The sequence below is a fragment of the Brassica oleracea genome, chromosome C6, assembly GCF_000695525.1.
Source record: "Brassica oleracea var. oleracea cultivar TO1000 chromosome C6, BOL, whole genome shotgun sequence".
NCBI lineage: Eukaryota > Viridiplantae > Streptophyta > Magnoliopsida > Brassicales > Brassicaceae > Brassica > Brassica oleracea.
Genome location: NC_027753.1, coordinates 38,121,281 through 38,135,024, shown reverse-complemented (window position 1 = coordinate 38,135,024; position 13,744 = coordinate 38,121,281). Strand labels below are relative to the sequence as shown.

Sequence of the window (13,744 nt, the reverse complement as noted above, 5' to 3'; positions counted from 1 at the left end):
TATTGGTACACGTCTGAACATTTTTATTATATTTTTAACTATAGAATTATATAAAAGATGAAATATATTAACCAACATGTATTATATAATTACTGTTATATTTTTATTTTTTATAAATATTGGAATCTAACAATCCAATATTTTAAAAAATTAATTCATTTCATATTTAGTCATTCAATATCCATCTGATCCAGTTTAATAGAATTGATTTTCTGTTTAGATTGGATTTCTTTTTAATATTTAGTTATTAGATTTCAACGTTTAACAGAAGAATATAATTATAATATTAATGAAGCGTGTGTTAATTTTGATGATATATATATTGTTACATTGCTCAAATAGTTTACATAGTAATATATTAATACTATATAGATGTATGCTTATATGATGTCCTTGATATTACCATCGAAAAAAATCTTAAAAGATAAAAACAAAAGAGAGAGAGATGATAAGAAAGAACAGAGAAGTGAAGCTTCCAAGCGCCCACCGATAAATTTCGTGTTGATGCAAGTGTCGAAACAAGTGGCTGCTGGTCCTCAAAATTTATCATTTCTTATCCAATTAAAAAGGAAGGAAAAAAAAAGCAACCGTGTTTTATAAACAGAAACTTTAGACCAAATAATACCCATGAATAACGCCAACACACCTAAAAAAAATTAAATCTTCCCACGTCTTTATACAACTTGACACACTTGGCACACGTCACACGCCTATCTATAAATAGAAACCCTTTCGCCCACAGTTGTTTCATTCAGTCTCTCCGATTCAAACAAAACAAACAAATATATTTTCTTTTGATTATATCATGATGAAGAGTACTCAACCTCAATCATCTTCATCTTTCGTGAAGTTCTGTCGGAAACTGTCACCTAAGCGAAAAGATTCACCAGCAGAAAGTACACAACATAACATCAATGAGGATCAGGACAAGAACAAAGACTTAGAGGCTGTGTTTGCTTACATGGACGCAAACAGAGACGGGAGAATATCTCCACATGAGCTTCAGAAGAGTTTCATGACACTAGGAGAGCAACTATCCGACGAAGAAGCCGAAGCTGCGGTTAGATTGTCTGATACAGACGGAGACGGGATGTTGGATTTTCAAGAGTTTGCTCAGTTGATCAAAGGAGATGATGATCAGGAAGAGAAGAAGACTGAGCTCAAGGAAGCTTTTAGAATGTATATAGCAGAAGGTGAAGAGTGTATTACTCCGAGAAGTTTGAAGATGATGTTAAAGAAGCTAGGTGAGTCGAGAACCACTGATGATTGTAGAGTTATGATTCGTGCTTTTGATCTCAATGCTGATGGAGTTTTGAGCTTTGATGAGTTTGCTCTTATGATGCGTTAAAGAGTTTATTATAATCACTTGTAGCTTCTCTTTTTCATTGATGTATATATACGGCTTGACACGCAATAAATAAGATTTTTATTTGATTAAAATCCATATATTAACCTTTATTATACTTATATAAGATCATAAAATGTTACAGCGATTTTAAAGGAAGGTTCGTTCAATCTCGAGAGTTGGTTTAGTTGTGGCATATTCAGTTTCTACAATATACATTCATCTACTAAATTTATGTAGATGTCATGCTATTATTCCATGAAGCACACATTTCAAGACAAAAGTTAAGCATGTGCAGTCAATAATACGACAACTTGATTCAAATCGAGCCTAGTCAGGTCTTTACATAACGGCACAAATAGTTCTCTGTAAGAACTCATTGCTACTAATAAACCTCAAACCGTTACTAGTATTAGATTGACAATATTCATACCAGCCATACATTCATATGAGAGTCAATATCACATTTTTATGAATTTTCTACTCAAAACTCATCGACAATGAAATGATGAGTTTATATCAACTAAATGCTATTTTAGGTCTCATCTAATTATGTATGATCCATATGCTTATTATTCTGAATCAATGAAGTTGGAAACATTATAGGAGCTATCAAAAATTTTAGGCATTATGGAAAGCAATCGTATGAAGCTTTTGGCTCTTAATAAATTGATAAAGAAAAGCAGTGAAGGAAACATCTAACATACCATTATTCTAAATTCCTTTATTTTTCTGTAACAGACTGTTCTAGGTTCAACAAACTTCTTTCTGGTGTAAACATTCCAAAGAAGTTGATTTCACTAAAGTTAGAGAAAGGCTATACTCCATAGAGAGATCAATCAACCACCAAAAGAACATTGAGAAATGAGAAACCAGCCAAACGTCATTCAGGCTCATTGTTCACACTGATAGATTAGTGAAGAAAAAAAAAACCACTTTCATATTCAATTATTCACTGAAAAAAAAACGTGTGGCAGTCTTCAAATTGGTGATAATAGTTCCTAAACTAAGAAAACAGAAGAAGAAAAACGTGTTTCAAACATGGAGATGAGAGCTGTAACTAATATAATATTCTTTACTACAGATCTGAAGACTATAATACGTTTTCTTCTATAGATCTAAAGACTAATAATACTTGTTTTCTTCTAGATCCAACGACTGTTTCTAAATCTTCCACGTTTGATACGTTTCACTTTCTTATTTTTTTTTTAAATTTATATTCTCAAAACTTAAACATTGTATATAAATAGAGATACCATTTAGACCATCTTCTCATCAAACTGTTAAATAGATAACAAAAGAAGAAGAGAACTTGTCATCATGAAGAACACTCAACGTCAGTTATCTTCATCTTTCATGAAACTCTGCGAGAGACTCTCCTCAGACATCAACGGTGAAAACAAGAACAAAGACTTGGCGGCTGTTTTTGCATACATGGATGCAAACCGAGACGGTAGAATCTCAGCGGAGGAGCTTAAGAAGAGTTTCAAGACATTAGGAGAGCAGCTCTCTGATGAAGAAGCCGAAACCGCGGTTAAACTGTCTGATATAGACGGAGATGGGATGCTAGATTTTGAGGAGTTTGCTCAGTTACTCAAAGGGGGTGATGAGTTTACAGAGGAAGAGAAGAAGAGCAAGATAATGGAAGCGTTCAGAATGTACATTGCTGAGGGAGAAGATTGCATTACTCCAAGAAGCTTGAAGATGATGCTGATGAAGCTTGGTGAGTCTAGAACTACTGATGATTGTGTAGTCATGATCAAAGCTTTTGATCTTAATGCTGATGGAGTTTTGAGCTTTGATGAGTTTGCTCTTATGGTGATGCGTTAAGGCATCATCAGCCCATCCAATGTTGTTTGTGGCTTTGTTTGTTTCTTTGATTGATTGCTGAAAGCAGTTGGCTGTAAATATAAGTATGGCTTTCCAAGTAATAAACTCCGTTCAAAAAATCGCCAACTGACGCATGGAATTATTGATTAGGCGGACATCTAAACCGATTTTTTAATTTTTTAAAGCACAAAGATCAAATTTTGTTAAAAAAAATTGTTTTGAAAAATATCATTTTGTTTAGATACAATTTGTTGACTAAACCGATTTTTAGAACACTGCTCATGTTATAAAGAAGAAGAAACTGCATGAATCCTATTCAGTGTGTTTTCTCATTCACAAAACACTAAATGTCAAAAGCATCTGTAACAAGAAAAAAAAACAGAACAGAGCTGTTCTGCTCTTCTCTGTTCTGGTTCTTAGCTAATGGGATACTGAACAAGCTTATCCAAGACGTTCCAGTATCTCATACAAGAAGGGTTAGTGTGAATCGCCCTAAGCACCCATTTCTCAGAGGTTTGACAGTTTTCAATCCCTGAAGCTGTTTCAGGTCTTTCTTCAGATTCTCTTGCAAGTATATGCATCTGAAAGTAAACCTCTGCAGGTCTCATCTCTGTCCAAAAATAAATAAATAAATAAACATGTTCAGTTGTGTCGAAAGTCAGAATGAAGAAAACAGTCTCTCATTCAGTAGTACCTGGTGGCCAGCAGAACCATTCAAGACGGAGATTCTTCTTCCACTTCTCTTTAGAGCCAAGACTCCCATGTGCTTGAGCCAATAAAGCATAGACAATAGGCAAAGGAGTCAACGAACTCGCTTGAACTTTGCTTAGACTCGTTACAGCTAGCGAAAGGAAATGCGAGTCGTTAGACTGTCTAGCCAGCTCCATGCAGACGGCACCATGGCAGAGAAGTAGACAACTCTCTGAATCACCCAACGAGCAAGCTTGTGCAAGAAACTCCTCCGCTGAGGAGAAATCTCTTTTCCCGGAAGAAACTAAGCCAAGAGCTAGACTGTAAACAGCCATCCACTCTTTCCATGAATGATTCTGGCTTGGTGGGCTCATCATCTCCAAGAGGTTAGCGTCAGCCTCCAGATCAAACTGAGATTCCATGAGCTTCAGGCAGATCCAACCAATGTTTGAGTCTGTCTTGAGCTCCAGACACGCTTTGTACTCCTCTTGCATGTCTCTGGCGCTTCCCTTTGATGCATAGACACGGCAAAGCTGCAAATGTGATAGAAACAGGTAGCTACGTGGAAGGGAAAGGGAAGAAGCCTTTCGAGCATGGTCAATAGACTCTGCTGTATCTCCCTTCTGCAAACTCATCTCGGAAGCACAAAGCAGAAGCTGGAACTTTTGATATTCAGACGCCTCATCAGAGAGCGCCACGGAGATTAAACGCTCAATAGCACTGCAAAGCTGTCTAGGAAACCTCTGCTCACGAGCCTTCTGCATGAGATTCAGAATAAGCAAGTATCTCACATCGCTGTTCCAAGGCTCTTGATGCAAGAATCTGCAATGAGATTGGATCAGTTCACAAACTCTTGAAAAACGCTAAAATGATTGTAGAAAGATTCTCAAAATACCTTTGGAGTTCCGCAACAACAACAGGAGCGTTCAGACTCTGACAATGGCACGTTGGAAAAGAGAACCTCGGAGGTGTGTTGCCGATTACATTGCAAGCAACCGATCCTCCACCGAGGACCTCCAACGCAGACTTCAGACCTTCCTTGTTTCCACACTCGGAGACGTTTATGATACAGCATCTACTAGCAGCACAGATCTCTTTGGTTCCTTCACCAGCTAACAAAATATATCCAAGCAGGTTCCTAATTCCAACATATCATTACACAATTAAAACTAGATATTGGCGCATTTATCCGAACCGAAACCGAACCCAATTTCATAAATACCAGGACGGATCCTATATCTCTAGAATCCAAAAACGAAACTGAACCGAAACTTTAAAATAAAAATTATATACTTAAAAATATCGATTATATTTAGTTTCTAAATAACCAAATATCCTAAAAATACTATATATATAAACCAAATTAACCAAATATTTTTTACCCAAAATATTAAAAATTATCCAAATTACCCTATATTTTTACGAATTACCCAATATTTAATCTGAAATACTTGAACTATCCAACGTTTTTACCCATATTATCCAAAATTACCCAAAAAACCGAACCAAATTGGACCCGGTTATAAGATTTTAGCCGGTTCCCAACTTTACTACCTGAACCGGGCTGCAAACGAACCGAATTTTTTAAATAACCAAATTGTTCGTATATCTTTGGAACCGAGAACCAATATACCCGAACCGAAAACCAAATGCCTAGGCCTGATTAAAACCTAGCGTTTATTTAAACTCTGGTACTGATTAAACACTCACCTTAACAAATTACTATGAGGATACATATGCAGAGCTTTTCTGAGGTGTGCAATCCCCTTCTCAAATCCAAGGAACTCTCCTTCTCCAGTTTTCAGCTGCAATATTCAGAGTTGGCATCAATTTAATCAATAAAGCATTCCAAAACGAACCAAGAGCAAAAGGCTCACCAGTTTGCTGAGTGCTATCAAATAATGCATCCCAGCTATCTCTTCTTGTGATGTTATATAGCTACGAGTGCTAGCAACAATCGACTGAAGCCTATCACTCTGGTCAAGAGCATGGATGGCAGATACTATAAAGCTGATTTTCGAACTCTGGAAGAAATGTTTCGGCATTTTCTGGATGCTGGTGATAGCAGAATCAAGTCCAGATATGCAGTAAAGCAGACTGCAGATGAAGCTGATTGGGAAAGCTATTGAGGCTTTCTCCATTGTGGAGATCCTACCAGCCAGCTCCCGAACAACTGAGAGAGCTGAATCGTTCTCACCGATCTTCCACAGAGAGAAGGCGTAGATTTGTAAGCCTCCAGCATCAAGCAAGCCTTTTGACTTCAGATTTGCGCATTCCTTGACAGATTCTTTGAATCGTCCTGCCTGCAAAACACACACATACTTTGAATGAATGAGTACTAAGTAGCATTTCTATTGATTGTTGAATTGTAGGTGGATCTCACCTTGCTGAGTGACCTGACCAAGTTGATAGATATTTTTCCTGCCTGAGATTTCACTGAACTGTCTGGGCAAACACTCATTGCAGCCAGTGCTAGCCTGTATGAAGCAATGGCGGTATGATAGTTAAGTCTTGCCTCGCAGACTAGCCCGTGGAGGTTATGGGATTCAGGGTAGTCAGGGGTGCGCTGCACCGCCTGGTCAATGCAAGCAAAAATCTGCAACACAGTTTCAAGAGGGTGTGTTAGTTAAAAGCTCATTCAGATGAAAACAATAGTGTGTTCATACCTGCGGAGATGAAATACTTCCTTGCAGCAAAGCAAGCCATGCCAAACCAACCTGGTACTCCGCAAGCTAGACAGAAGATCTCACATCTTAGTTAAAGCCATCACACTAACATGAACGTAAAAAATAGTTAAAGCAGCCACTTACAGGTGATATCTGCGCAGCTCGTAAACAACTCTCAAAAGCCTCATCTGATGTTGACTCCCTGAGATGTTTAATTAGTCTATGGGGGGGATAGTTAATAAAGAGTGGATTATTTTTTCACATAACAAGGATCTACCTAGCATAAGTATCAGCTGAGCCGGCCCAAGGTAGAGCAAGTGTAGGATCAATGCTTCTAGCACACTCAAAAGCCTGCTTTGCCAACTTCATTTCATTTGATTCCCTGAAGATCTGTTTAATGCAACCAATACTACATATCAAAAATGAACATAGATGAAACAAGAAAGACAAAAATGTTAAGGAACAATACCTGGCCCATAAAAGCCCAAGCAACGGCTAAAGATACATCCAAGTGCAACGCCCGGATCAAAGCATGTAGTTTCAAAGCACTGTTATCAGACATACAACCCAAAGCAACCCAGAACTCCGAGTTGTCGCATTCAAGTAATAACGCTCCCAGTGCCATCTTTTCTGGTAGCTTCCTGATAGAATTGTAGACTCTGTTATTACAAGGGCGCCCACATCAAAAGCTGAGACTAACGTTTAGAACAGTCTTACCAAGAACTTGAAGTTTCAGAAACATCGGTTAAGCTTGAAACGAGATCACAAGTTATGGCTATGTCAGTATAGAGATTGGCTTGCCAAGGGGCTAAGTGCAGAGCTCGCTGGTATGAAGATTTGGCTGACAGTGCAGCTGAGTAACAGATGCTTCTCCAAGAAAGGATTGAATCATTAAATGTCTTTTCTGAGCTTTCAGTTCCTCCAGACCATGGAAAGCATCTTGCATACGTAAGCTGCTCAAGAAACAAAACAAACATTCAAAACCAACAAGCTGATGCGTAAAAGACAAGACAGGCCTTAGTACCTGGATATCTCCATGCAATTTCCATATAGAAGACATGTTGCTGGCCAGTTCAGTGCTTGCTTCCGCAGCTTTACGAGCATCCTACAGTGGATTTCAATTAATTGTTAGAGCAGGACATAACCAGAAGAGGTTAGTATTGTTTAACCTCCAATAACGAAGCAGCCCATCCAAATGCGCCCAGATCTATGCATTCCTTTGACCAACTAAGCAATCCAGAAGCAAGACCATAGAGCACAGAAATATTCTGAGGTGAAATCTTCAGCGCTTGCTCAAAGAGCTCCACACCCTATACAAATACTTCTATGAGACTTCCACAAAACAAACTCTCTATAAAAGTCAGTATGAACAGAGGTAGCTACCTTTCTATATGAACCAAGCATCAAAAAGATGTTTGCGCTCTCCACTAATGCAAAAATCTTGGTCTCATCTAATTCAATGGCACGCCCATACGCCTGTTGTAAACATTGAGAACTAAAGTCACAACAGAACCAACCACAAAAGTCCAAAAATGGAAGCAGCTTGTTCTTACCTTGATAGCAGCAGTAAACATTCCAAGTCGCTGGTAAGCAAGGCCCAGAGCCTGCAAACAACAGACGCAAAAAAAAAAAAGATTCTTGTCAAAAACAAATTTTAAGTAACTAAACTCAGGAGATAGAGCAAAGGACTATTACTTCCCATAGGTCAGACACTGTAGGATAGCCTCTAATAGCATGTTGAAGGCTCTGAACAGCTTCAGACCACTTCTTCTGATGAAGCTGCCAACACAACACAACACAATCCAAACCCATAAATAAGCAATTCAAGATAACAAAAAGCTCAAAACTTGCACAATCAAACAACCTGAATGTAACCCAATCTGCAAAACGCCCAGAAAGCCTTGGGAGACTTCTCAGAAGCGTCACGGCAAACCGCAACTTCCAAGATCTCTTTCCCTTGCCCATCCAACAAATCACAAAGCGCCTCTCCAGACTCAGAGTCATTAACGTTCAGCAGCACCGCTCTCTGGTAACACTTGGCAGCTCGATTGCGATCAAGCGTCACGCGCGAGTAGTAATGCCCCAAGTACTTGAACGCAGACGCATTATCAGGGTTTAGCTTCGCCGACAGAACGAAATGCTCCGCCGCTCTCTCCGAGTCTCCGCCGCGTTCCCACAGATACAAACCCTGTTTTCAATTCAAATCAAGTTCCAAACTTTCTTGTTCATGAGGAGATTCTCAACCAAACCCATATCAATAATCGAACGGAAACAAAGTTACAAGTTCGAATTGCAGAGAAGGGTCGTCTGGGTTGGCTTCCACGGACTTCTCCAGCTGCTCCAATTCCATCTTCGACGTCGTCTTGATCACTGATTTAGAGTGAGGTAATCGAAAGTTTCTTCCTTGTTTGTTTGCTCTGTCTCTACTCAACCATTAAAAAACCTACTCTCGCCGGAAAAGAATCATCGGAGTTTTAGACACAGACCAAGCAAGCAACTTTTTTTAACCAGAGACCCTTATATTATTACTAAACTTGAAATAAGGTCGTGTATTGTGTTTCGTTTACATTAAGCCCTAAATGTGGAATGATTTATTAGGCCCATTACCCATATGGCTACAGGCCCAAGTAATTACGCCCGATTTTGCAAGACCCGGTTCAAAAGTTATAAAAAATATCATTTTATTTTATAATGAATCTATACTATTATTTAAGAAGTGAATTTGATGATTTGTCATCTTCTCCATTATTTTAGTTAATTTTTTTTATTTATCATCTTTCCATAATTTTAGGATATTTTGCTGATTTGTCATCTTCTCCAAGATTTAAGTTAATTTGTTTACTTGTATATTTTCCATAATTTTAGGATATGTCATTACTTTAATTAATATTACTATTAAAAATTTTATTTTGATATCTATATATTTATCATGATATTTAATATAAATAATAAATATTTAACTATTCAAACGATATATATAAAATTATTTTTTAAAAATGTATATTTAATATATAATTATTATGATATTTAAAACATTTAATTAATAAATAGATATTAACAATATCTAGCGATAATATCATCATTATTTTTATATTATATTAATTTTATAATTTTAATGACTAATATTATAGCCAGTTTCTCTGACTGTTATTGGAATTATTGATCAAATACAGATTATTAAAAAGTTTATATATAAGTATACTAATATATCTTAATTAATCGGTTTCATTGGTTTATTCGGTTTGATTGATTAATATATTGAACCATATTCATATACTGCACTTTCTTAAAATAACATCAATTTGGTTTATTCAGTAGTACTAAATTAAAACTATTTTCTCTATTTCGGTTTGGTTTGGTTTTAAATAGTTCAGTTTTACCAGATTGAACACTTCTAAACTATCTTTATTTTGTTAATGTTTTATATTTGTGATTTTTATCATCTTTTCAGTATCACATGATTTCTTTTCAGTCAAAATACAATATATGTTAATTTCAATACAAATTTCGTAATTTAATTATTACTATAGAAAAGATTTTGTTCTAAAATCTACATCTTATAAATAAAAATATGAAACAAAAGGGCATAATTTAATGTATTGATTACCAATAGGAATATTAAAATTTTATATTTTGTCCTTTCAGTACCACATCATTTCTTTTCAGTCAAAATACAATATATGTTAATTTCAATACAAATTTCGTAATTTAATTATTACTATAGAAAAGATTTTGTTCTAAAATCTACATCTTATAAATAAAAATATGAAACAAAAGGGCATAATTTAATGTATTGATTACCAATAGGAATATTAAAATTTTATATTTTATAATAATTTAAATTTTTTATCTAAATTTAATAATGACATAAATATTTATTAAAATCTGTGTATTAAATTTGAAATTTAGTAAATTTTCTTGATTTAGAAATCTTATAGGAATTTATAAAATTGATTAAAATAAATTACACTCTCTTAATTTTAGATTTATTGGTACTATAGGAGGATCATGCAAACCAACTCTATTCTACAATTTCTCACTTGAAAAACTCTTTGCTTTACACAAGTCTGAAATACAAAAAATATGAAATCAAACACTAAAGGTAATTAAATTATTTAATCACATCTTGAGGCCAAACACACACACACAAAACTTCTATGAATAAAAAAGTAATAAGACCATCCATCATGAGGTCTTGTTTCTTCTTCCGACCAATTCTCCGGCAATGACATACCGGAAACTCAAGTTTTCCGGTAACCATTCAAAACTCTTACTCTTCTTCTCCTTCAAACATTTCTCAGCGATCCTCCTCGCATCCTCAGGTAAACACTGAGCTGTTGCTTCCATGAGCTTAGACACATCCATTGACATGTCTTTAACATAATGCTGAAAGATCTTTGGCAACAATATCTTTGTCCCTTTGTGAACACGAACATTGCTTCTGATAAACTCTTTCTTCGCTTGTCTAAGGTCCCTGAAGATTCTATCCGCAGTGTAAACTCGAACCTAAAAATATATATTATTTACTGTTAGAGTAGACTGTAAACATTTAGAGTTGAATAGGTTTGTAGTTTTTTACCGTGGGATCTGTGAATGCTCCTGAGGAAATAGCGAAATGAGCTAAAGCCTCGGGGTACTCCAACGCGTAAACGTGTCGCACACTGCATGTTTTGGACTTTCTTGAAGGTGAAAACAGTGTTTGGAGTAACTGCAAAATGTAGAGTTAGTAGTTTAATTACTATGATGTGGTGAAAAGGTAAAAGTGAAAGTAAAAAATGAAATGGTATATACAGGTGATGGTGATGAGTAATGAGGTCTGATTCCTAAGATTGAGCTTTGTATGATGAAAGGGTTTATGCGGTAGCCTCCAATTTCATAAGCTGCCTGTTTTTTTTTTAAAGAGAATTTTCTTAGAAAAATAACATAACAAATGTTAATCATATATATAATTAAAGATTAAAACCTTCAAAACAGAGGTGTTTCTAGCACGGTTGTGAATTCCATAAGCTAAATAAGCCTGCAAAGAAGAAAATTATAGCATGAAAAAAAGATCATTTACAAGGAAATAGAAAGAAACAAATAAAGGTGTACTTGCATGCATCACAAGAGAATTGTGAATGTAATTTGAAAAAAAAAAAAAAAAATTTACTTACATGCATCACAAGAGCATTGTGAATGTTGATCCAAAACGCAAGCTTCTCTTCACGTTTCATTCTACTCGGATCAACTTTCTCAAGATTCTGAACAAGTGATCTGCACACCAGTAATGTTAAATAATAAAGGTTTTGTAACCAAAAATTTAATATAATCCAAAAATTGTTACCTGAATTTTTGGAGCATAAGAGCAGCATAACTGAAACTACTATCATCCAAGTGTACTTTAAGAGCATCTACTACAAGAGCATCTACTACAAGAGCACCACAAGGCAAAACATTGCCTTGATCTTGACTATGATTCATCAAATGATCCTCACTAGCGCAATGCAGACTCCATTTCTCGGATTTTGAAGAGAAAATGGTTGATGAATTCGACAATGATGAAGGAGAAGCAGAGAAACAAGCTGAGGAGTCTCTTCTTGTTGATGAGCTTCTTGAAAGTGTACAGTACACAGAAGATATACATCTCATGATATCTTCAGAGAGTTTATTCGGGTTTATTAAGTTGTTGTGATCATCAACTATATGAGATGATCCAAGAAGCTCTCCAAGACTCTGCTTACAAGATACTTCTCTAGTCCCTTCCTGAAAAACACACACACATAAACAAGTCAGTTTTGCACACTATTGATTTGTTACAATTGTTCCCAAAAAAAAATATTGATTTGTTACAAATACTCAAGGTTTAAGGTTACCCTTAAAGATAAGGCTTTCAAGCTAGTATTGAAACTCCGAGGATAAGAGATGGGTTTTTCGTAAGCTTGGTAGCTATTTGAGAGAGTTAATGATGATGGTGAAGTAGTCACTGAACGTTGTAACGTTTTTGCAGAGAGATTAGACAAGGACGAAACTTGTTGTTCGAAAGACTTTCTGTAGAGTGACAATAGATAACGTTCCATGTGTAGAATCTCTAACTCGATTGAAGCAATCTCCTTCTTCAATTCTTCTGAAGACTGTTTTGAAAAAGATATATTAAAGATTATCATTACATAGCAAAACAAGAAAGCATATATATTAAAACTGAATTATAAACAAAACCTTTGGGATGAGACAGAGATTGGAGCTTTTGTGAGTAATTATATTCTTATCAATCTGCAATTAAATAGAAAATAAAAACACATTCATTAGAATCACATCAAACCATATAAACCCTGAAGAAAATTGCTTTTTTTTCAAAATTGCTTTTTTAGGAAAAAAAAAACAAAAAAGGAATATAAAAATTGAGATGATTTTGGAACAGTACTAGTTTTGTGTCTGAAGAGAAACTTAGAGATGACACATCAACACCACTCTGCACAACCATGTTCTCTCTGTTCCTACAACCAAAGAACATATATGGAACTTTCATGTAACTTTAACATATACAAAGTTACAATCTCTTGCGCAATTGAAATCATTTTTACCTTGGAGAACATGAAGAAGAAGAAGTGGGAGAGGAAGAGGAAGAGGAAGAAGAAGATGAAGAGGATGAAAAAGATGAAGAAGCACAATTCATTAGAGCCAACATTTTCTCACACTTTTTGAGAGCTCTCTGTATTAGAATTATCTTTATCAGAAAGTCAAGATCATGCTTCAAGAATACAAAAATAGCTAAAGCTCCAGCCCTTTTTGTGCTTCTACTCTTGTATTTCTGTGACTTGACTTCAGAACCTAAAAAAGGAATGCCTTTGTAACTTTCCGGGAAATTGAGTGAGAAAGTTATGAAGTGAAACCGACATTTTGTTTTTTTTTTTCCCCGGGAGTTCTGACGCAAATGAAGTGAGTTTTACTCTACACTCTTTAATTGTTAAGACCTCAATATTTTAATTATTATTAAAATACATCTATTTTAATTTATTCATCAAAGATTTTATTAAAACATTATTCAATTGGATCTGCTATGTCCTCTGTTTTCATATTTATGGCATTTTTTTTGTGCAGTGTGTGTGATTACAGTCGTTCATAGTGTCCCTATAAGACTACAACCATATAGTATATTTCATTCATAAATCAGACCTACGCAAAAAAAAATGCAATAAATATATCAAGTCATTCTATTAAAAATGTACCAACCATT

At 35.5% G+C, this 13,744-nt stretch overlaps 4 protein-coding genes across 4 annotated transcripts; 2 read left to right on the top strand and 2 right to left on the bottom strand.

The window, feature by feature from the left end:
• The first annotated feature begins 733 nt into the window (after nucleotides 1–733).
• Nucleotides 734–1,444, top strand: LOC106298447 (calcium-binding protein CML38). The gene has a single exon (XM_013734574.1). It carries the CDS (start codon nucleotides 806–808, stop codon nucleotides 1,346–1,348), a length of 543 nt encoding a protein of 180 aa, XP_013590028.1. The 5' UTR covers nucleotides 734–805; the 3' UTR covers nucleotides 1,349–1,444.
• A 1,196-nt stretch (nucleotides 1,445–2,640) lies between these two features.
• On the top strand, nucleotides 2,641–3,278 carry LOC106299503 (calcium-binding protein CML39). The gene has a single exon (XM_013735584.1). It carries the CDS (start codon nucleotides 2,666–2,668, stop codon nucleotides 3,173–3,175), a length of 510 nt encoding a protein of 169 aa, XP_013591038.1. The 5' UTR covers nucleotides 2,641–2,665; the 3' UTR covers nucleotides 3,176–3,278.
• Nucleotides 3,279–3,466: 188 nt separating this feature from the next.
• On the bottom strand, nucleotides 3,467–8,979 carry LOC106300732 (tetratricopeptide repeat protein SKI3). The gene is made up of 18 exons (XM_013736938.1): nucleotides 8,813–8,979; nucleotides 8,396–8,719; nucleotides 8,227–8,310; nucleotides 8,085–8,135; nucleotides 7,915–8,007; nucleotides 7,701–7,841; nucleotides 7,556–7,636; nucleotides 7,249–7,484; nucleotides 7,001–7,172; nucleotides 6,809–6,921; nucleotides 6,676–6,733; nucleotides 6,532–6,597; nucleotides 6,249–6,461; nucleotides 5,743–6,168; nucleotides 5,576–5,670; nucleotides 4,761–5,003; nucleotides 3,870–4,687; nucleotides 3,467–3,785 (listed from the first exon to the last, which is right to left on the bottom strand). The coding sequence occupies exons 1-18, from the start codon at nucleotides 8,879–8,881 to the stop codon at nucleotides 3,592–3,594; spliced, it is 3,477 nt and encodes a 1,158-aa protein (XP_013592392.1). The 5' UTR covers nucleotides 8,882–8,979; the 3' UTR covers nucleotides 3,467–3,591.
• Nucleotides 8,980–10,535: 1,556 nt separating this feature from the next.
• Nucleotides 10,536–13,431, bottom strand: LOC106296941. The gene is made up of 10 exons (XM_013733203.1): nucleotides 13,092–13,431; nucleotides 12,932–13,004; nucleotides 12,727–12,780; nucleotides 12,384–12,641; nucleotides 11,855–12,273; nucleotides 11,685–11,784; nucleotides 11,495–11,548; nucleotides 11,323–11,415; nucleotides 11,111–11,239; nucleotides 10,536–11,037 (listed from the first exon to the last, which is right to left on the bottom strand). Exons 1-10 carry the CDS (start codon nucleotides 13,193–13,195, stop codon nucleotides 10,717–10,719), a joined length of 1,605 nt encoding a protein of 534 aa, XP_013588657.1. The 5' UTR covers nucleotides 13,196–13,431; the 3' UTR covers nucleotides 10,536–10,716.
• Between the last annotated feature and the right edge of the window lie 313 nt (nucleotides 13,432–13,744).

Bases quoted from the DNA above. Each gene is read 5' to 3' on its own strand.
- LOC106298447 (XM_013734574.1), top strand. From the start codon at position 806: ATGATGAAGAGTACTCAACCTCAATCATCTTCATCTTTCGTGAAGTTC.
- LOC106299503 (XM_013735584.1), top strand. From the start codon at position 2,666: ATGAAGAACACTCAACGTCAGTTATCTTCATCTTTCATGAAACTCTGC.
- LOC106296941 (XM_013733203.1), bottom strand. From the start codon at position 13,195: ATGTTGGCTCTAATGAATTGTGCTTCTTCATCTTTTTCATCCTCTTCA. The intron at 12,642-12,726 runs GTTTTGTTTATA...TTTTCAAAACAG, and splicing joins ATCTCTGTCTCATCCCAAAG to TCTTCAGAAGAATTGAAGAA. The intron at 11,416-11,494 runs GTTTTAATCTTT...AAAAAAAAACAG, and splicing joins GAAACACCTCTGTTTTGAAG to GCAGCTTATGAAATTGGAGG.
- LOC106300732 (XM_013736938.1), bottom strand. From the start codon at position 8,881: ATGGAATTGGAGCAGCTGGAGAAGTCCGTGGAAGCCAACCCAGACGAC. The intron at 6,462-6,531 runs GTATGAACACAC...ACTGTGTTGCAG, and splicing joins GAAGTATTTCATCTCCGCAG to ATTTTTGCTTGCATTGACCA. The intron at 4,688-4,760 runs GTATTTTGAGAA...ATCTCATTGCAG, and splicing joins GTTGTTGCGGAACTCCAAAG to ATTCTTGCATCAAGAGCCTT.